This window comes from Schistocerca cancellata, chromosome 6 (genome assembly GCF_023864275.1).
Source record: "Schistocerca cancellata isolate TAMUIC-IGC-003103 chromosome 6, iqSchCanc2.1, whole genome shotgun sequence".
In the NCBI taxonomy this organism is placed as follows: Eukaryota; Metazoa; Arthropoda; class Insecta; order Orthoptera; family Acrididae; genus Schistocerca; species Schistocerca cancellata.
The window spans coordinates 300,607,122-300,629,479 of record NC_064631.1 but is presented as its reverse complement, the minus strand read 5'-3'; the positions used below and the strand labels follow the sequence as shown (position 1 = coordinate 300,629,479).

General features: G+C 43.3%; 1 protein-coding gene across 1 annotated transcript in view; it reads left to right on the top strand.

The window, feature by feature from the left end:
- Positions 1-5,213: 5,213 nt before the first annotated feature.
- LOC126088302 (protein Wnt-2) overlaps positions 5,214-22,358 on the top strand; it is a 529,210-nt gene continuing 512,065 nt past the window's right edge. The window contains exons 1-2 of the mRNA XM_049906433.1: positions 5,214-5,239; positions 5,391-5,617. Of these exons, the coding sequence (XP_049762390.1) occupies positions 5,214-5,239; positions 5,391-5,617 (253 nt within the window). The remainder of the gene's footprint in view (positions 5,240-5,390; positions 5,618-22,358) is intronic.

Here is a 22,358-nt window from a genome sequence, read left to right as displayed (position 1 = left end):
TACAAGTCTGAGACACCATTATCAGCATATAACAGACTTTGAATGTGGTCTCGTTGTGTGTCCCCATTTGACGGGTTGGCCGAATTGTGCAGTGCCAAGACTCTGTGGGGCATTCGGATACGGCAGTGGACCAGTGTTGGAGTGCACGGGAACGTGAGGGGAAGGTGCACTGATCGTCACGCTTTTGGTTGACCACGTCTGGCCACCGCAATGGACAATCGCCGTATTGCGCACCAAGCGCATCGTAACACCTTTGCATCTGCAGTTGTCATACGAGATCTAGAATTTTCCAAATCTATTAAAATTGGTGAAAATTGAGATAATTAAGTATAAAATTTGAGTTTTTCTATACATGAAGTTTGAAATGTAACAGCTGATTGTTTCTTTCATCAATTAAATAAATTCTAGAGTTTCGTACACCTGTAACTATGGTTTGTATACTGTGCAAAATTCATCGAAGAAACTTCTGAAGAAAACTGTACCTATAGCAACAAATGCAGCCAATAGTAAGTGAAAAAAATGATGAAATTTCACACGCAAAAAATTATTTTGTTATGTTTTTGAACTTCCACTGTTATGAGTGTGAATCCTGAATCCATCCTGGTCACGCTGACAAAGTTTTATGAATTTATTTGTAAAAGAATAGACAGTGGAAATTAAAATGCCCTGTGGTGCCTCTCCTGCTCCAAGTCGGCCCGTTTGACGTCCTTACCCCCTTAGTTGTTGGAGCGAAACCACGGAAAACCTAAATATGGTTTCCTTATTGGGATTCGATCTCCGCATCTCGCGAATGCGAGTACACAGCCACAACTACTGCACGTAGTCGTTCGATACTGCGTTCTGTTTAACCAGTTAGTAGGTTACATCAGACTGTACGACTCCAGGAAGTATTGCGCTCGCTACGGTGGATCGAGTAGGCTATTACGCATCAGTATCTCTTACCATGGCTGCTGGAAAACGCGGATGAATTGCGTAACTTCTGCACATCATTGAGAAAGGACGACTGCATTCTTGGAACGTTGCTACAGCAGCGTGGCGTAGTACAAAGCAGGGCGGCTAATGACGTCGTGTCATACATGAAGCAGACGCTGCTGGCTGATCACGAGTTTCCTGTGAAGCTAATTACAACGACAGGAGCCACCAGTACAGAGCTCTTTTGGAATTTTCCATTCAGTCGTTCCTAGTAATGAGGTCCTATGAATTCTGCGCCGCACTGGTTACCGAGACAATTACCTCCGTGCGGCAAATTGGTGAATTACGTTATTTTCTCTTACGCTGGGTGACAAAGATGGGAAGGCAGGTAGTGGAACATTTCTTATTTTGAGATAATACGCCAATATTCTGAATTAAATCCCGATCTGTATCTCCTGGGAGCTATGTACAGGGTTATTACAAATGATTGAAGCGATTTCACAGCTCTACAATAACTTTATTATTTGAGATATTTTCACAATGCTTTGCACACACATACAAAAACTCAAAAAGTTTTTTTAGGCATTCACAAATGTTCGATATGTGCCCCTTTAGTGATTCGGCAGACACCAAGCCGATAATCAAGTTCCTCCCACACTCGGCGCAGCATGTCCCCATCAATGAGTTCGAAAGCATCGTTGATGCGAGCTCGCAGTTCTGGCACGTTTCTTGGTAGAGGAGTTTTAAACACTGAATCTTTCACATAACTCCACAGAAAGGAATCGCGTGGGGTTAAGTCGGGAGAGCGTGGAGGCCATGACATGAATTGCTGATCATGATCTCCACCACGACCGAACCATCGGTTTTCCAATCTCCTGTTTAAGAAATGCCCAACATCATGATGGAGGTGCGATGGGGCACCATCCTGTTGAAAGATGAAGTCGGCGCTGTCGGTCTCCGGTTGTGGCATGAGCCAATTTTCCAGCATGTCCAGATACACGTGTCCTGTAACGTTTTTTTCGCAGAAGAAAAAGGGGCCGTAAACTTTAAACCGTGAGATTGCACAAAACACGTTAACTTTTGGTGAATTGCGAATTTGCTGCACGAATGCGTGAGGATTCTCTACTGCCCAGATTCGCACATTGTGTCTGTTCACTTCACCATTAAGAAAAAATATTGCTTCATCACTGAAAACAAGTTTCGCACTGAACGCATCCTCTTCCACGAGCTGTTGCAACCGCGCCGAAAATTCAAAGCGTTTGACTTTGTCATCGGGTGTCAGGGCTTGTAGCAATTCTAAACGGTAAGGCTTCTGCTTTAGCCTTTTCCGTAAGATTTTCCAAACCGTCGACTGTGGTACGTTCAGCTCCCTGCTTGCTTTATTCGTCGACTTCCGCGGGCTACGCGTGAAACTTGCCCGCACGCGTTCAACCGTTTCTTCGCTCACTGCAGGCCGACCCGTTGATTTCCCCTTACAGAGGCATCCAGAAGCTTTAAACTGCGCATACCATCGCCGAATGGAGTTGGCAGTTGGTGGATCTTTGTTTAACTTCGTCCTGAAGTGTCGTTGCATTGTTATGAATGACTGACGTGAGTGCATTTCAAGCACGACATACGCTTTCTCGGCTCCTGTCGCCATTTTGTCTCACTGCGCTCTCGAGCGCACTGGCGGCAGGAACCTGAAGTGCGGCTTCAGCCGAACAAAACTTTATGAGTTTTTCTACATATCTGTAGTGTGTCGTGACCATATGTCAATGAATGGAGCTACAGTGAATTTATGAAATCGCTTCAATCATTTGTAATAGCCCTGTATGTTAGTTACACATAGGCAACACCGAGAGATAACGTGTTTATAAGTGTAATATATGTAATATCGCTCTCGTGATGGCTGTTCAGAACCCAAACGCGGGCATAGAAAAATAAGGAATAACGGTGCAGATGAGCAAGAAGTTTACTGCAAAAGTGAAATCAGTGTTCGCTGTAATTTCCGGTAGAAATAATGTCAACGTTTATGAAGTACGTTGTTGTCGAAGGCACTACTGGTTCATTTCCCATTCATATCTTCATACTTGTTTCAAAAAAACAATAGAACATGGTTCAAATGGCTCTGAGCACTATGGGACTTAACATCTGAGGTCATCAGTTCCCTAGAACTTAGAACTACTTACACCCAACTAACCTAAAGACATCACACACGTCCATGCCCGAGGGAGGATTCGAACGTGCGACCGTAGCGGTCGCGCGGTTCCAGACTGTAGCGCCTCGAACCGCTCGGCCACCCCGGCCGGCCTTCAGGGATAAATCATGCCTCAATTTGTAGAATGATCCCCATCGTACATTTATCTGGATATATATTTCTAGCCGGAATAATTACTGGAAGCTCCTGGAAAGACATGGTTTTGGTGCAGGTAAGACCCTGAGGACTAACAACATCACGTTAGGCGATAGTATAATGATTCAGCTAGGGCTATGTTCCAATGTAAAAGAAGCATCTTAAATATCATGTTTTTATATAATTTCTGACATCTTCCGTAAATGTTGGAATTTGATCTTGTCTTTCATAAAAAAAAATATTCAAAGGCATTTAGCAGTGTAATATGGGCCATATTCGCTCGTAGTCGCAAGTTAATGCCAAGAGACAAAGAAGTGAAATAATGAGACCACTTGTGCGATTTTTCAGGCGTGAAATGGTCGTACAGGAAAATCACCATTTCATCGCTACCTCGTGCGCTGACTATAACACCACGTTCAGACTCGCTTAAACCTTGATAAGCTGCCATTGTAGCAGCATTAACCGATCTAACAACTGCACCAGCCACATACAGGTGATGTCGACGGCAGCTGCGTGTTTACATATCTCTGCATTAGGATACGCATGTCTATAAGAGTTTCTGTGGCGCTTCAATGTACACTACTGGTCATTAAAATTGCTACACCACGAAGATTATGTGCTACAGACGCGAAATTTAGCCGACAGGAAGAAGATGCTGTCATATGCAAATGATTAGCTTTTCAGAGCATTCACACAAGGTTGGCGCCGGTGGCGACACCTACAACGTGCTGACATGAGGAGAGTTTCCAACCGATTTCTCATAGACAAACAGCAGTTGACCGGCGTTGCCTGGTGAAACGTTGTTGTGATGCCCTGTGTAAGGAGGAGAAATGCGTACCATCACGTTTCCGACTTTGATAAAGGTCGGATTGTAGCCTATCGTGATTTCGGTGTATCGTATCGCGACATTGCTGCTCGCGTTGGTCGAGATCCAATGACTGTTAGCAGAATATGGAATCTGTGAGTTCAGCAGGGTAATACGGAACGCCGTGGTGGATCCCAATGGCCTCGTATCACTAGCAGTCGAGATGATAGGCATCTTATCGGCATGGCTGTAACGGATCGCGCAGCCACGTCTCGATCCCTGAGTTAACATGGGGACCTTTGCAAGACAATAACCATCTGCACGAACAGTTCGACGACGTTTGCAGCAGCATCGACTATCAGCTTGCAGACCATGGCTGCGGTTACCCTTGACGCTGCATCACAGAAAGGAGCGCCTGTGATGGTGTACTCAACGACGAACCTGGGTGCACGAATGGCAAAACGTCATTTTTTCGGATGAATCCAGGTTCTGTTTACAGGATGATGATGGTCGCATCCGTGTTTGGCGACATCGCGGTGAACACACATTGGAAGCGTGTATTCGTCATTGCCATACTGGCGTATCACCTGGCGTGATGGCATGGGGTGCCATTGCTTGCACGTCTCGGTCACCTCTTGTTCGTATTGACGGCACTTTGAAGAGTGGACGTTACACTTCAGATGTGTTACGACCCGTGGCTCTACCCTTCATTCGATCCCTGCGAAACCCTACATTTCAGTAGGATAATGCACGACCGCATGTTGCAGGTCCTGTGCGGTCCTTTCTGCATACAGAAAATGTTCGACTGCTGCCCTGGCCAGCACATTCTCCAGATCTCTCACTAATTGAAAATGTCTGGTCAGTGGTGGCCGAGCAACTGGCTCGTCACAATACGCCAGTCACTACTCTTGATGAACTGTGGTATGGTGTTGAAGGTGCATGGGTATCTGTACCTGTACACGCCATCCGACCTCTGTTTGACTCAATGCCCAGGCGTATCAGGGCCGTTATTACGGCCAGAGGTGGTTGTTCTGGGCACTGATTTCTCAGGATCTCTGCACCCAAATTGCGTGAAAATGTAATCACATGTCAGTTCTAGTATAATATATTTGTCCAATGAATACCCGTTTATCATCTGCATTTCTTCTTGGTATAGCAATTTTAATGGCCAGTAGTGTATTTTGGCTACTGTCTCATACAGGCATTGTCGACGGCAGCTGCCTGTTCACATATCTCTGCATCTGGATACGCATGAATTTACCAGTTTCTGTGGCGCTTCAGTGTATTTTGGCTGTTGTTGAGGTAAGGTGCGTCGGGTGGTGAGACGTGGTGGTTTTGCAGGGCGCCGCCCGGCGTCGCGGCGCTGGGCGCGGGCGTGGTGTGCGGCCGCATCCCCGGGCTGACGGCCCGCCAGCGGGACATGTGCCGCGCCGCGCCGGACGCCATGGTCGCCATCGGCGAGGGGGTCCGCCTCGGCACCATCGAGTGCCAGGCCCAGTTCCGGCACCACCGCTGGAACTGCACCGCCATCGGCAACAGCAACGTCTTCGGGCACGTCGTCGTCGTCGGTAAGTGGCCACCTCTATTCACGTGCAGGCCTCCGGCAAGACTGAACGAGTGCCGTGAGCTCACCGCTATATAGAACCACGGGGCTCGTAGTCGCCCGTCGTTCGATTTGCTACGTTTCAAACGTTCCAACAAGAAGTATGTGTAAAGCACAGTCCACCAAGCTGAAAGGTCTCTGTTGGATTCCTTTCATGTTAATTTTTTAAATCTGTTGTCATTTATGGCATAAATTCCTCTTCTACATTTACTGTGGTGTTTCTGACTATCTGGGAGGAGACTGAGCAGTGGAACGTGTTACTTTTACACATAAACAAGAACGATCTGTCACACTACTACACTTTAAAACACAGTTTATATGTAATTCATGTCACACAGTCTCATACAGAACCTACACCCACTTTTTTTTATATACTGTATATGATAAGATACTGTCATCCCCCTTCCCTTCTGTGTGAGAGGATGAATGAGCAAATGTATTTCTAGTTGCATGCTTGATGGTAGCAGACAAGCCTGTCTGCTAGAGAACAGTAGGACCAATGTCGGAACAGGTAGCTACGCTTTCTAAAAGCAGAGAGGTTTCTATTCTTAGTATGGTCCTGCCCGTCCCTTCTCATGTTAGTATAGGAAGCTGCCTCTGTGGTCACTTCCGTTTGTGTCTGTTAAGCACGCTCAGTAGGGGCCCAGGTCAGTCTGTCCGCGGCGAGCGCTTGAAGTGGTAAGATCTCCGGCTAAGCGCGTGTCTGCTAAGTCCGTAGGACAATGGATTTCTTAAGTTCAGCCTAACTGAAAATTTAATCACCTTTATTTCAGGTTTAGATCTAAAATATCTAATGTTATCTTAAATTGCAAAGCAGTGTTTTTCTAGTGTACAGTTCAGAATATCTTCCAGTAGTTGCTTTGTCACTACTTTGTGAGTAAAGTGGAACCACGTGTTGATCAGTAACTCTAACTAAGATCATCAATCTTAAATGCGAATGTGCATGAGATTATAACATCTCGTCTTGACAATATTTTTCAATATAGCAACTCTTCTTTATGTTCAACCCATGTGGGGCGTACTTTGTGAGACCAGTACCACGTGCTTATACAATTGTTTGACCCATCAGGTTAATAGTAAGACGATAGTAACCAGTTTGAGGTTTTTCTTTTGTAAATTGCGTTTCGATGTAATTTATTTTAATTATCAAAATTATCGTGGAGTTACACTCTTTGTGTAAACCAAGTTGACCACGTGAAGCATGTGGTGTAAGCATCAAAGTAGCCCTCAGCTGTTCTTTTTGGGAAGATTTCAGAGAGAGTTAGTATCAATTTAGTATACCAGTGTGTGGTAATTTCATGACGGACAGGATTGCGTTACGAACGTAACTTCTTTGGGTGAAAATTGAATCGGTTGGTTGTGGTTAATTTCCTCTTGGATATGTTTCAAAGTTCTTCGTGTGTTATTTTATGAATGCAATGTTGTATGCAGTCTCCCAATCTTGGCTCCTTGTTTGATGTGTTCCATAAGATTACAAACTCACATTTTCACAATCCTAAATAAGGCACCAGTTTAGTTATGAATCAAGTATGATATGCTGAAATTTTAACGGAACAATGATAATGTTAAAATAAATGTCCAAATATAAACTGATTTATTTCTTTTTATATAAATTGTCTTATATATATCACCGGTTATCCTAAGATGAGTACTAAAAGATTATAATTAATGTTAGTCTGGTTGGGAATTTGGTAAGCTAAACTCGATACCTGGTGAAACAGTTGCGCAGTAGTGCAAGGTTAACTTCCTCAGATAGCTCACATCCTTTAACCCACTTTTATGGTCTTGAATATCAGCATCTGCTTTCAGAACCAATTAATGCAACAACATTACAAAGTCTCCACTAGCTTTACCCATTCACGGCTCACCTCCCCCTTTCCACCCTTTATTTCTCCCTCCTTACTCCGCCTGCAATTACGTGCAGCGTGTACCACATCTCTACAAACAAATTTACACTAAAAATTAAATGAACTGTTTTGGACTGAATTACGAGGGCGAGTCAAATGAAAACCTTAAATTTGTAATAACAAATCGAAATTTCGAGCCGTTATCCTGTAAGTTGGTAAGCGTGCTACAAGCAGCGTGCAGAATGGCCTGCAGGTGTCAGCATAGTGAGGGTGCACCTTCGACCATAGATACTAGTAGACTGGCCTTGCTGCGCAGAAGCTATAGGGCTGGTGTGGCTCCAACATAAACCACGTGACTGTTGGCAAAACGTGGCGGGATTTCAAATCAGCGGTCTGCCATCCTATGTTTGTATCGTATTTTACCCACATTTCTCAATTGACTGCCAAACGCTTCCAACAAAAATTACTTTTTTATTTGCGAAAAATTGTGTCAGAACTACATTTGACCTGGATTTGTTCACAGTACCATTTATAAAATCTAACAAATACATCGAACGCCCCTCTGGTGGGCAGCGGGACGAAATTACTATAAACTATCAGTTAAAGTAAAATGTCCTTAAAATTCTTTTAAACACTAAGAGTGGACTCGTTTCAAAACTTTAAATATTTGATTCGCCGCGTTTTGAGATCTAGTCACTTATATAAGAAAATTTGATATGGGAATTATGTCAACTATAGATGCCAAAATTGTCGACTTTAGGAGCAGATCCATTTTAGAGTATCAATTTTAGGTGCACTTCAAAGATTCAGTTCCTACTATTTTTTCAAAAGTTTAAACTATCGGTTTAAAAAACATGATATTTAGATGAAAGGTGAGAATTTCAAGTTTCAGAAAATAATTTTGGAGCCTACATTTATTTAATAGTATTAGAAGATAGAAAAAAATTATCTTCATGTGTCAACTATAGGTGCTCTTACCTTATTATAATCTCACTTGTAAAGTTTTTCCGTTTCAGGGCCTGTATCCAAAGCTGCCTTCGGTTTCCACCCTTAGTGAACCTATGAGTAGGAAGGAGAAACAGTTATACTTACTTCTGCAACCGAATTATCACAGATACTTTCCAAAATGTAATATGAGTCTGACTTTACAGACATCACTTTGAACATTTTAATTTACGTGATACTCTATTTCAAGTGCAAAAAACATATAAAAGTCACTTCAGCAGATTTCAATAAACGCATCTGCACTATCATAGAAACACACGTGAAATGTAATGCCATTTCCCCCGACAAAACGCTGAGTATAGCCATAAGCGCAACACGAACCAACCATGTTTTGCCAAAACTTGTGCCCGCATCTCGTGGTCGTGCGGTAGCGTTCTCGCTTCCCACGCCCGGGTTCCCGGGTTCGATTCCCGGTGGGGTCAGGGATTTTCTCTGCCTCGTGATGGCTGGGTGTTGTGTGCTGTCCTTAGGCTAGTTAGGTTTAAGTAGTTCTAAGTTCTAGGGGACTGATGACCACAGCAGTTGAGTCCCATAGTGCTCAGAGCCATTTGAACCATTTTTGAACCAAAATTTGCGTGACTTTAGCCCAGAGATGTTGGAGCCACGAAAATGACGTGAGGGCCAGTCTATTATATTTATGGTCGAAGGGATGCACACTTACCATCGCAGTATCAGTGTAAATATGGCCGCCCCACTTACGACTTCCACCAGGGAAGAACAGCGTCCTGTTATTCGGTTTTTGCATAGTGAATGAGTGGAACCTATTGAAATTCATCGACGAATGAAGGTTCAGTACGGGGATGCATGTTTGTCTCAGCAGCAAGTCTCCGATTGGAATAGGAAGTTCGCAAATGGTGTGACTTCAGTGGAAGATGCTCATCGTCCAGGTCAGGCACAACGAGTTGAAACTCCACGGAACATTGCAGAAGTTGAAGCCATAGTGAAGGAAAACTGCCGAGTGACATTGAATGTCATTGCAGCATGTTTTCAGATTAGTCATGGGTCAGCACACCACATTGTACATGATGTGCTCCAGTTTCACAAAGTGTCAGCAAGATGGGTGCCACGGCAGCTGACTCCTGAAATGAGAGAACGATGTGTTGATGCTTGTGAAGTACTTCTTCGGCGCTTTAAACGAGAAGGTGAGGGCTTCCTTGCGAGAATCGTTAATGGGGACGAAACCTGGGCTCACTTCACCGGAAACGAAGAGAGCGAGCAAGGAATGGCGCCATTCTTCATCACCAAGTGATTTCCATATGTTTGGACCACTCTAAGAAGCAATGGGAGGAAAGAAGTTCCGTTCTGATGAAGAGGTAAGCCACGCGGTGCATGAGTGGTTGCGCGGGCTACCAAAAGAATTTTTTTCTAAAGGAATTTATGCACTTTGTAAGCGCTAGGGGACTTGCATTGAGTATGGGAGAGATTATATTGAAAAGTGATACAGCTTTGTACCACTTCTGCACAATAAATAATATCTAAAAAAATATTTAAGGTTTCCATTTGACTCACCCTCATGCGAATGGTCGTCAATGAATATATCGTTTTCAACTGACGAAAACAACTTGCTCTTCATAGCAATAGCTTACACTCATAGCGACTGCTAAAAGTGATAACCGTCTGTCTCGATTGATGCTTTACAACGGTGCATAAAACTTTTTCGCACGGTCTCAGGTACCCCTGTTACCTGTCATGAAATGAGATAAGCCACAGTGTGTAAATAACTTCAGCTTCTACTGTGGATTCATAGTGTAGCGTTTGAATGTAATTCCATATGAAAGAAAAAGAGAACTCTGAAGAGTGAGATCTGGCGATTGTGCTGCCCGTGGACAGGACTCCCCCTCCCAGTACAACTCTGGATTTATCTGTCTTCTCTTGAGTGAGATTCACAGTCATAGAATACTGATTAATTGTCATCTATTTATCCTGTTTCAATTTGAAGCACAATTACAGAAGCAGAATTCCACTTGAAATCAACAAATGCTGAAATTGAAATGCGTACTGTATAAATAAAAAATTTGGAGATCGAAGATGATAATGATGCCTGTTCAGAAGATGATGAGATTGTCTGTTGTTTAGGTGCTTATGAAAATTAATATTGAAATGAGATGGTGTACCATTTTGCTAAAAGCTCATCTCTTCGTAGAAAACAGTGAGCTCAGTCTCCGACAACGGTCGCACAACACCTCGAATGGCCCACGGGCAACGTGTATCACTTAAACAGGATGATTCATTAAGAGCGTTTAAGTTGCTCTTGTATTACTCCGTTCCACACGTTCATATGATCTCTACAGATACGAAACAAAAGTAGCGCTGTGGCGATTGTGACAACTGACAACACCACTGCTTTTGAAAGAGTCAATTACCCACGACCGAGAACAACAGTAAGAAGTTCAGCACTGCAGTAAAATGAATAAACCGTTCTCAGAGCAGCATTCTAGACTGCCTCAAAACTATTTAGCCATATTAGTCGAAAATGTTGTTTGTTATGCGGTGTAACTGCTGCTCCTCCAGTAATATCGATATAATATTGTTTAAACTGTGCATTTCACGCTGACGATTATTTGTTGCAAAATCTATTCTCGCCCGACACAGCACAATATCCTAAAATTATACTGCCTGCAATGTTCTTTGTGTAGAAACTTGTCAAGCTTTCTGTGGGTTGAAAAACTCACTTTCTCGTACCTTTATTCCGCTTAGAATGACACCTGTTGCGAAATTTGTGCTTGTGTGCTCGTTCGGATTGCGGGGCTATACATCTTGCTTCTTCTTATGTTAAGTGCATGGCTGCAAGTTCTTTCAACGAATAATCGTATATCTTCGGAATTCAGTCATAAGCTGGAAACAATGGTCAGCTCCGGGATTCAGTGGCAAAGGATTAGTAGTCATCAAAGGAAGGGTATTGGATCTTATAGTTACTTGACTGGCTGTCTCTGTACTCCGATTACAAACAGAATCAGTGTAGACGTTAATGCATTAGTGCGCAACAAAGTGTGCAGACAACTCTTCATTCCAGCAGGGATGTTGACTATAGTCTATAACTGATAAACTGATAAAACATAGTGAGCAAGTCCGAAAGTGTTATGAAATATTAAAAGAATTGTTTTATCACTCGTTCATAAAAACATCGCATCGCTAAACGTAACAAAAAAGTAGACATTACAGACAATTCACACTGTAATACGCAGGATTTCCATTTTATTCAAATAAATCATGGAATAATGTTCACGTTAATATACGTAATCTCAAAGTTTGAGAATAAAATGCCTAAAATCCCTCCTTTCTTCCATACTTCATCCGAGCACAATTTGCTGAACTCGCTGATCTCTACAGCCATTCACCGTCGACGATCAGAACCAAGCTGCATGGAAGACATTTTCCTTACCTCCTAATAGCTCTCTTAAATAATAATTTATTCGGTTGCGACTTGTAGCGATACACGTTTTACAGCTGAAAGTGGTGTAAATGATGTTTCCATTACTGCGATTTTCTGTATACTAAATATTTAATACTTTGGTAGCAAGTAGACCTGGACTATGGCGCACACAAGCACAAGTACAGTTTAAAAAAATAAAAATTAGGAGAATTTTTGTGCCTCTTTTTCTAGGAAACAGTATTGAACTGACCACTGTGCACTCACTTGCTCCCTCACCATTTTTTGTACATCTACTAGTTTCACTAATATTTATTTATGTAGATTTGTTTTAATATTCTGTTAGATATTCCTATTAATATTCTGTTCGACATGTTATTCGCATGGAATTGCTAGCAGGCTGTTTCAAAATATTAACGAAACATTACGCGAATTTTGGCACCCAGCTTTGTCCTCCAGAAGTCAGTTCCTGGTTTCAAATCACAACATCTGTGCGAGGAGCGCCAGATGATGGGATCTCTGTGGTAACAACGTTCTTCTTGGCCTCCTCTGCACTACGGAATGTTCGCTTCCGGGCTCTTGCTCGGGGTCTCACTGGACTGCTCGCTCATGCTGGCGGTATTGGAACAGCGTCTTTCTTGCAGAATCTTCCTTTTCGCAGTTTCGGCCTTTTTTACTGAGGCCTTCTTATGGGAACTGGCTGTGCACCGTGGTATACCGTCAAAACCTTCACTAATTTAAGCATAGCTACTGTAGTCTAAAGCCGTAGTTACGATTAAAATGTTCGAAAGTGTAACAGTCTCAACTGTCTCTTTGACTCACCATTTAGATTGATATGATTCTTTTTCTAAGAAAAGTATGTTTTCGGCTATTGTCCCCTAACGCGGCACTTTGGCGTAGTGCCTTACTTCTGTGTGACAATGCCCCATGCAAATGGCATTTTTCTATGTTACTCTTTTAGTGGCGTTAAGCATTTTTAGATATGGGCGGCGACACTTTAATTCCATCACAGACGGCAAATGGCTCTGAAGAGTAGTTGAATGGAGTGAGTAGAGCCTGGAAAATGAATTGCAATACGACGAACCTCAGCAGAAGTAAACGAAGGGTAATCTAATTCAGTCAGATTAAATGAGGTGATGCTGAGAAAGTTACATCAGTAAATGGAAGACTAAAAGTAGATGACTTTTGTTCATTGTGCAGCAAAATAAGAGACGATATTAGAAGAAAAGGGGATATAAAATGCCGACTGGAAATAACAAGCAAAGCATTTTCGAGTTCTTTAAAAAAAAAAAAAAGAAACAAATATTGTTTTGGAGATTACATGATTGACTCGGGTAACACTTATGTCACAAGACTTTCTGCAAACGTGACATCATTTAGACGTCATACGCAATATCGAAAATTGCTATAGACTTTGTGACGAGGAAGAACATGAATGTTATTGTTCCTCATTTCACTCTCAATAATTTAAGATGTTCTGTTAGGCTCCTGCCTAACCATACGCTCGTGAATTGCAGGAGATGCTTAAATTACATTCTTCAGAAAGTCACAGTGTGTGTTAACAACGCGGAAATGAAAAAGCGTATTTGGATTTAGCGGGATGGGAACGTACCTCCTTCGACTCCATGAACCGCTATGTTATCCATTACGCTAGCACATCGACATGTGCTACTGGGTCCTGTTTTGATTATCATAGTACTTCTTGGAGGTGAATAACATTGATGCGTTATTAACTGATACTGGATCATAATGGAGGCATGTTCTTGATGAATTTTCAAGGCGCCGTTACCTTGAAACGGCATACTGCAAGTTACAGTTAGAACATATTTCACGCTTAGTTTGTAAATCATAGACGATAACAACTCACTCCTGAGAGAGCACTCGTAAGTGAAACTATTAACCGTCGATAAGTCATTATGTGACGCTGGATTATAACAATAATTATGCTAAGTCATACCGAGAACGTCGTGTTTTTATAAATCTCCGACACGCGTGCATGAGTGCGTGAGTGACCCGTGTCGAACGCTAACTCAAGTCGATAGAAGTTCCTGCGGTTGTCGATATTGTGCATGACGTCGAAATAAAGTCACTTTTGGAGAAAGCCGTGTGAAATGAGTGTTATCCAAATGACTTGTATCCTTTTGTTTTCTTTGTTATTCCATCATATGAGCTATAATGCAGTTGTGTCGAGAGGACGGCGTAAATCGGGATGACCGGACACGGTTTAGAACACCCTTGTCCAGCCATCTCGATTTACGGTTTCTGTGATTTCCCCAAATCTCTTCAGGCAAATGCTGGGGTGGTCCCTCTGAAAGGGCACACAGACTTCCTTCCCCATCATTCCCAAATCGATATGACCGATGACCTCGCTGTTTGGTCTCCTTCCTCAAATCAGCCAGCATTGCCGTAAACAATATAGAATATATGTGAAGATAGTAACTGTACTCGAAAGAACAGATACCATTGATGACCGTGCAGGTTCTCTAGAATAAATTATAATTAATTGAAACCCTCAGCTGCCGACAGCTGCTGTTGGTATACCTTGATGGGGACAGCTGAAAATGTGTGCGCCATGTAAACAGGATATCCCGGGTTCCAGTCCCGGTCGGGGCACACATTTTCACCTGTCCCCATCGAGGTATATCAACATCACCTGTCGGCAGCTTAAGGTTTCAATCAATTATCATTTAATATAGAATATGAAATGGAAGAGAAAGTTGTTAACATAAAACACATTTTAAAATTACCATCTCGAAGGTATTTGTCTGGATGTAGCCTTGTAGCGAAGTGAAACGTGGACGATTAAAAGTTCAGACAACAAGAGAATAGAGGCCTACGAAATGTGGTGCTATAGTCGAGTGCCGAAGATTAGATGGGTACATTCGATAAGTAATGGGGAGGTAGTAAATCGAATTGTGGGAAAGAAACTACAGTACAACTTGACTAAAAGAAGGAAATGATTGCTACGGAACATCCTGAGGCAGTACAGGAGTAGAGGTTTCATAATGGAGGGCAGCGTGGGATGAAAGTTGTCCAGTATGAGGACGAAAGACCACATGAAGAGTGAATAAAATTTTCGCGGGTTTCCAATAAAAGTACACGAGCTTTCGGCCAAGCACTCCTTGGCCATTGTCAAGTGTTATGACTGCCAGTGGGCTGTTGGTGCGCCCTTATATACGCTAGCTGCCGGCTGTGACGTCACTGGTGCCCGTGACATTGCCATATATGGCAGTCATAACACTTGACAATGGCCAAGGAGTGCTTAGCCGAAAGCTCGTATAGTTTTAAGCAGTTAACGCGATTGGAAACCCGAGACCATTTTATTAAATGTTATCGCCGCGAGACTCTGCATTCATACACATAAAGAGTGTTTCACTTTCCACTAGTATGGAATGAAAGCAAAAAAGTCGTTTCCAGAGGAGCTGCACGAGCTGCTGAGTGAAATAAGACGTGGTACGCGGCCATCAGTAAGTGCGAGTTATTAATAGTTATGCTGACGCTGTATTACTAATTCATTCAGTGCGATGTAATACAACGTCATTCGCAATAATTTACTCCGTACGTTTGCTGCATGATGAATGGAAATGTAAACCGAGCCCCGGCGACTCTGTAGGTCTGCGCCCGACACGCACATTCATTTCCCGGGCCAGCCATTTTTGTTAGGACGCAGCTTGTAGGCTGCGGGCGCTCGCGATTCGCCGACTGGGACCCAAATAATGGCACAGCGCGGCCGCCTTTCACTCGGCGAGATCCCCCGCAGATACGCAGCGTTATATTATTAAATCTACATCGCGGCCCGCGGAACAACCGGGCACAGCTCGGGGAAATAAAACGGGCCTCGCGCGACGCGAGGTATTCGTGATTTTTGTGCGAGCCGATGGTATCGGGTCCGCGGCACGTGAGCCGTCGCATATGGGAGACCGCGTCCGCCTCTGCTGTAGGGCTGGCCCGCAGCACTCCTGATGACGTGGGCGGCAGAGTCATCGTCAGGGTTATTAAACGCCGGCAGAGTTGTGGGGGAAGGGAATCTGCGAAGGTGTTCCCTCGTGGATCTCTTCTCGCGTGAGGTGTTAAAACCCTGACGTATACCGTTTATCCAGAATATTACGCCCGCCGCTCTACACGAATGAGCACGAGGAGGGCGTATTATACTTCGCGTATAGCTGCAATACGTACGCAGTGTTGTGTTGGCAGAAGAGCCAACACCGTGTTACGAATGGAGGCCGAAAGGCACGCGTTTTAGCTCACGCAGGCTAATGATGAACGTCGATCTTGACGGTACATGATTCACAATATTATCTGTTCAGATTATAGTAACTAAATATGGCGCCTTGCTAGGTCGTAGCAAATGACGTAGCTGAAGGATATGCTAAACTGTCGTCTCGGCTAATGAGAACGGATGTAGACAGTGAACCATCGCTAACAAAGTCGGCTGTACAACTGGGGCGAGTGCTAGCGAGTCTCTCTAGACTAGACCTGCCGTGTGGCGGCACTCGGTCTGCAATCACTGATAGTAGCGACACGCGGGTCCGACGTATACTAACGGACCGCGGCCGATTTAAAGGCTACCACCTAGCAAGTGTGGTGTCTGGCGGCGACACCACACGCAGTATGGTGCAGGAAAGGATGGGAGTGGGAAGTGGCTAAGAGTTGTACGGGACTAAACTCTCAACGAAAAGTAAATCAATTTTATTATGATCCTAGAAAAGTTGATAGATCGCAAAAGGTAGTCGCTAGATGTTAACGGAACTTCTTTACTTTCGTAAGACGTTTCGGGCAGACTCATCATCAGGTGAACTGCTAAATTAATAACACATTTTTACATCGTAAATATGAACATATGCAGAATCGTATTTGTATAGGCACGATGGCTTGTAACCAAAATTCAAAATTTTTTTTTACAGAAATGCGTACCACAATCCAATAGCAGGTCAGCAACTGGAAGCAGTTAATTCCATAAATTATCTGGGAGTACGCATTAGGAGTGATTTAAAATGGAACGATCATATAAAGTTGATCGTCGGTAAAGCAGATGCCAGACTGAGATTCGTTGGAAGAATCCTAAGGAAATGCAATCCGAAAACAAAGGAAGTAGGTTACAGTACACTTGTTCGCCCACTGCTTGAATACTGCTCACCGGTGTGGGATCCGTACCAGATAGGGTTCATAGAACAGATAGAGAAGATCCAACGGAGAGCAGCGCGCTTCGTCACAGGATCATTTAGTAATCGCGAAAGCGTTACGGAGATGATAGATAAACTCCAGTGGAAGACTTTGCAGGAGAGACGCTCAGTAGCTCGGTACGGGCTTTTGTTGAAGTTTCGAGAACATTCATTCACGGAGGAGTCAAGCACTGTATTGCTCCCTCGTACGTATATCTCGCGAAGAGACCATGAGGATAAAATCAGAGAGATTAGAGCCCACACAGAGGCATACCGACAATCCTTCTTTCCACGAACAATACGACACTGCAACAGAAGGGAGAACCGATAGAGGTACTTAAGGTACCCTCCGCCACACACCGTCAGGTGGCTTGCGGAGTGTAGATGTAGATGTAGATGAGTGGCAGCTGTAATCAGGACGTCTTTCGACTCAGAATACACGAAGTTACTGCCTGCATATAAGAAGATAAACAATAATATGACATGAATAGCTAACTGACGAATGAATATAGCGATTATATGGATGTCCATTAGAACAGACACCACGTATTCATACCGTTGATTCGCCTCGATGGGCAATGAATCAACCTTCAGTACGGATGTACTCTTACGTTTGCATGAAGTACATGGACGGGCATTGCGGATGGATGCCGCTAGGTGCAAATGGGTTTCGGCCTAGAAGCGTGCCGAGGCAGTACAACTGCGATGGACAGTCTGTGTGGCGCAGTGATTAACGCACGTGCCTCGCAAGCAGGAGACGCCTGGTTCGAATCCGGTCCAGCACACATTTTCACTCATCGCCGCTAATTCTGCATAAATTCCCAATACAGCTGACATCAGTAGTTCCTTTCCTTCCCTTTTCTTTCCTTTGTCCCCCCCTTCCCCCTTCAATTTACAGAATATAGAGCCTGCCATCACCGCGTAAGTAAACTCGCTTAAGGCACGTGCCCTCTACATTACCTTTTCGTAAGATATATTTTACAATGGGGACAGATATTTATAGCAATTTTAAACTGTTGTCTGTTGCATGCCAAAGTATAGGCAAAACAAAAAAATTTAAGGCAAATTATAAAAGATAAAAAATTAAAGTAAAAATGATAAAATCTACGCATAAAATAGTAATTACAGGGTAATTTGTTTTACTTGACACTATATATACCTCACATCCAACAGCCTTGCGGCAGTGGTAACATCTGTTTCCGTCAGATCGCCGAAGTTAAGCGCTGTCGGTCTGGGCTAGCACTTGGATGGGTGACCATCAGGTCTGCCGAGCGCTGTTGGCAAGCGGGGTACAGTAACGCCCTTGTGAGATAAACTGAGGAGCTACTTGACTAAGAAGTAGCGGCTCCGGTCTCGGAAACTGAGATACGGCCGGGAGAGCGGTGTGCTGACCACATGCCCCTCCATATCCGCATCCACTGATGGCCTGTTCGGGAGGAGTTTATCTTAGTTTACAAACGTAGCAGAAAATGGTACAACTGGACTATTGAAACATGTAAAAGAGAGAGTAAACCGTCAGCTCATCAAAAATATGGAACAACCGTTGTCTACTCTCAATCGGACCTCACTGGTGGCCATTTTCCATCAAGTGACATCCCAAAGCACTGTCATTACTTCCATAATTGTGCTTCCTGAATCTCGTTTTGCCGTTTGGCCTATGTAAACATTGTCACGGGATCCACATCTAATCCTGTAGACGAGTGCGTGACTGAATTTATCTAATGGTGCCGAAAAATTCCAGGCTTTTCTTTCTCTTTGTACTGAACCCAGCCTGCAGTTTAGCTTTCGTAAAGGCGTTAGCAATCCTGTCGTGTCAGGGGCCAAAATATGACAGATATATGGGCGAACTTATCTTTAAGTAAAATTATATGCTTCTCTACTTTGTTAAAAATCTCTTCACCCAGATCTCTAATTGTTTTTCCTGAAAACCCGTTAGCTAAACCAACCTTAGTAGCTTTGTTAATTGTGACACTGTCCAGCCCTAAATCAATTTATTAATCAGTATTAACACAGAAACGAATATCCAAAGGAATCAGGGCTTAGACTACCAAACTCCCGTTTGATACCTAATACAATATAATTCACCCGTAAATAACTTGCCCCTCTGGATTCAGCCAACTTTGGAATAAGGTGGCACATATTAAAATACTAATAAATAACAAAAATAAGAGTACCCTTTATACCTAACACAACAGAGCAAAGAATCAGTTAATCAATCCCTCTGAATTTATCCAATCCTACAAAATGGGGACATGAATTAACATACCAGAAGTAGATACGCGAACCTACCCGAACAGATGAGCACAATTAGAGCGCCCCCTTCCAGAACACAAGGAGCAGGGCTGGCCAAACGTCGAATCCAACCAGCGGATTAACATGAAGGGCGGATGTTCCGACCGGCCTGGATGAGGTTTCTAGGCACTTTCCCACATCCGATTACATAGTGGACTGGCACCCACGTCCGGCCTCAGAGACAAACTACTGCTTTTACAAAACGTTCTCATACTTCAGCATAAGGTAACACCAGATACTGACAGACGGCATGCATTCCGTACTGGTGAGAAATGCTGGCGTCGGGAAGTGCTTCCAGTCACCCACTACCAATAACACTGCCACATCCGAAAATACCATCTCGACCCAGTGATGACACAGCAAAAGGTTGGAAATAAGAAGAAGAAGAAGAAGTAGAAAAAGAAAAAATAGCAATACACAAAAGAAGGAGCACATGAAATACTCAACAAATAATCTTACATCAGAACCCACTCCTAAAATGTTCTCACCAAAAGCTGACACCTTGCCTAATGCTGCAATCCGTTCATCATAAGAACAAACGTGATGTAAACAAACACAAACGCGGTGATTGGTCAGAAGCCGTAGCACACGTACGCTGGTGTTTTTAGGCTCTTGGATATCTTATTAGTAAGTTACGTTAAATTAAGTTTTAAGATATTCAAATGTATTAACAGCCATCTACGTTTTACTTAATCACGCTTTAGCTACGTAGTTTTTATTTTAAAAATCGTGTACAGTCACAGCCTCTGCAACGCTGTGCTCTGATTTTCGCGCTGTTAAGGCGCACTATGAAAATGGCTGAGGTTGCTTTCTGTTCCGTAGTAAAACCACCATTTTATTAATTTTGTTTTGAAGTAACAGCGCCTTTATCATGAAACCACCGATGTTGTTGCAAGACAGAGACATCTAGAGGTGCACTGAGCTACGCCTACCAGTGAAGCAGTCGCTCGTCTACTTTACAACGATTACCTGAGTCGACTTCTTCTGGTTGCCTACAAACAGGCCTGATCAAATCGACAGTTAAAGTACGGAAAAATGGTTCAAATGGCTCTGCGCACTATGGGACCTAACATCTGATGTCATCAGTTCCCTAGAACTTAGAACTACTTAAACCTAATTAACCTACGGACATCACACACATCAATGCCCGAGGCAGGATTCGAACCTGCGACCGTAGCGGTCGAGCGGTTCCAGACTGAAGTATAGAGACAGGGGTTAGTGATCATGTTGTATCATAGCGACTTTCGTTTCTACAGTTAATAAATAAATCAAGGAGGTGAGAAGAGTATTTTTGCCAGAGGGAACAGACAGGCAGTTGTTAGCATCGTACTTAGACGATGAATGGACACCATTTTGTTCCAGAACGATAGTCGTAGAGGAATTATGAGCAAAACTTAAGCGGATTGTAAACCGCACCCTGTGGTAGTACACACGAGTAGTGGATTACCGAAGAAAATGACCCTCCTTGGTTTAACAACGAAATTCACAAATGTCAAGGAAGCAATGGCTGTTGTACTCTGTTTCTCGGTTCACCGCGCCAATGAAAACATGCAAAAGCTAATAGAAATTATTACGTCTGTAAGAAGCTCGATGCGCGAAGCTTACAACTACCACCGTCATAACATAGCAATAGATCCTGCTGAGAATCCGAGAAAATTCTGATCCTATATAAAATCGCTAAGTGGATTTAAAGCTTGTATCTAGTCACTCGTTGACCGATCTGGTATAGCACTACAGGATAGCAAAAGTAAAACCGAAGTTTTAAATTTCGCATTTAAGAAATCATTCACGCAGGAGAAGCGCTCATCATACAGTCGTTTGTCCATCGTACAGACTTCCGTACGGAGGACATAACAATAAGTATCTCTGGTATAGAGAAACAACTGAAGAAGTCGAAAGCAAATAAGTCGCCAGGTACGGATGGAATCCCAGTTCCATTTCACAAAGAGCACTCTACAGCAATTATACCTTAAATTGCATGTAGCACTAATCTCTAGCCCAGAGCAAAGTCTCAAGAGATGGAGAAAAGTGAAGGTGAATTCTGTAGATAAGAACGGACCAGCAAAATTACAGACAAATATCTTTAAGATCAGTTTGTTGTAGAATCTAATAAATTTCCTTGCGAAGTAAAAGCTTCTGTCAAATCGGCACGGTTTTAAAAAGCATCGCTCGTCCAAACTCAGCTTCCCTTTTGTCACATGAGATCCTGCGAATCATGGATGAAGGGCAACAGGTGCAATCCATATTCATTGATTTTCGTAAAGCATTTGACACTGTGCCGCACTGCCGACTGTTAATGAATGCACAATCATACGGAATAGGTTCCCAGGTATGTGAGTGGCTCGAAGATTTCTTAAGTGACAGAACCCGGTATTTTGTTCTCGACGGTGAGTGTTCATCAGAGACAAGGGTATCGTCGGTCGTGTCTGAGAAAAGCGTGAGGGGATTGCATTTATTTTCTGTGTTCAGAAATGATCAGAGGAACAGGGTAAGCAACAGTCTGCAGCTGTTTGCTGATGACGCTGTTCAAAATGGTTCAAATGGCTCTAAGCACTATGGGACTTAACATCTGAGGTCATCAGTCCCCTAGACTTACTGCTACTTAAAACTAACTAACCTAAGGACATCATACACATCCATGCCCGAGGCAGGATTTGAACCTGCGACCGTAGCAGCAGCGCGGTTCCGGACTGAAGCGCCTAGAACCGCTCGGCCACAGCGGATCACGCTGTGATGTAAGGGAAGGTGAATGACTGTAGGAAGGTAGAAAATGACTTAGTAAAAAATTCTAATTGGTGTGCTGAATGGCAGTTAGCTCTAAACGTGGAAAAATGAGGAGGAGAAACAAACTCTTAATGTTAGAGTGCAGCATTAGTAATGTTCTGCTTGACACAGTAACGTCGATTAAATACCTGGTCTCAACGTTACAGAGCAGTGTGAAATAGAATGAGCATGTAAGAACTGCAGTCGGGAAGACGAATGGTCGACTTCAGTTTATTGGGAGAATTTTAGGAAAGTGTGGTTCATCTG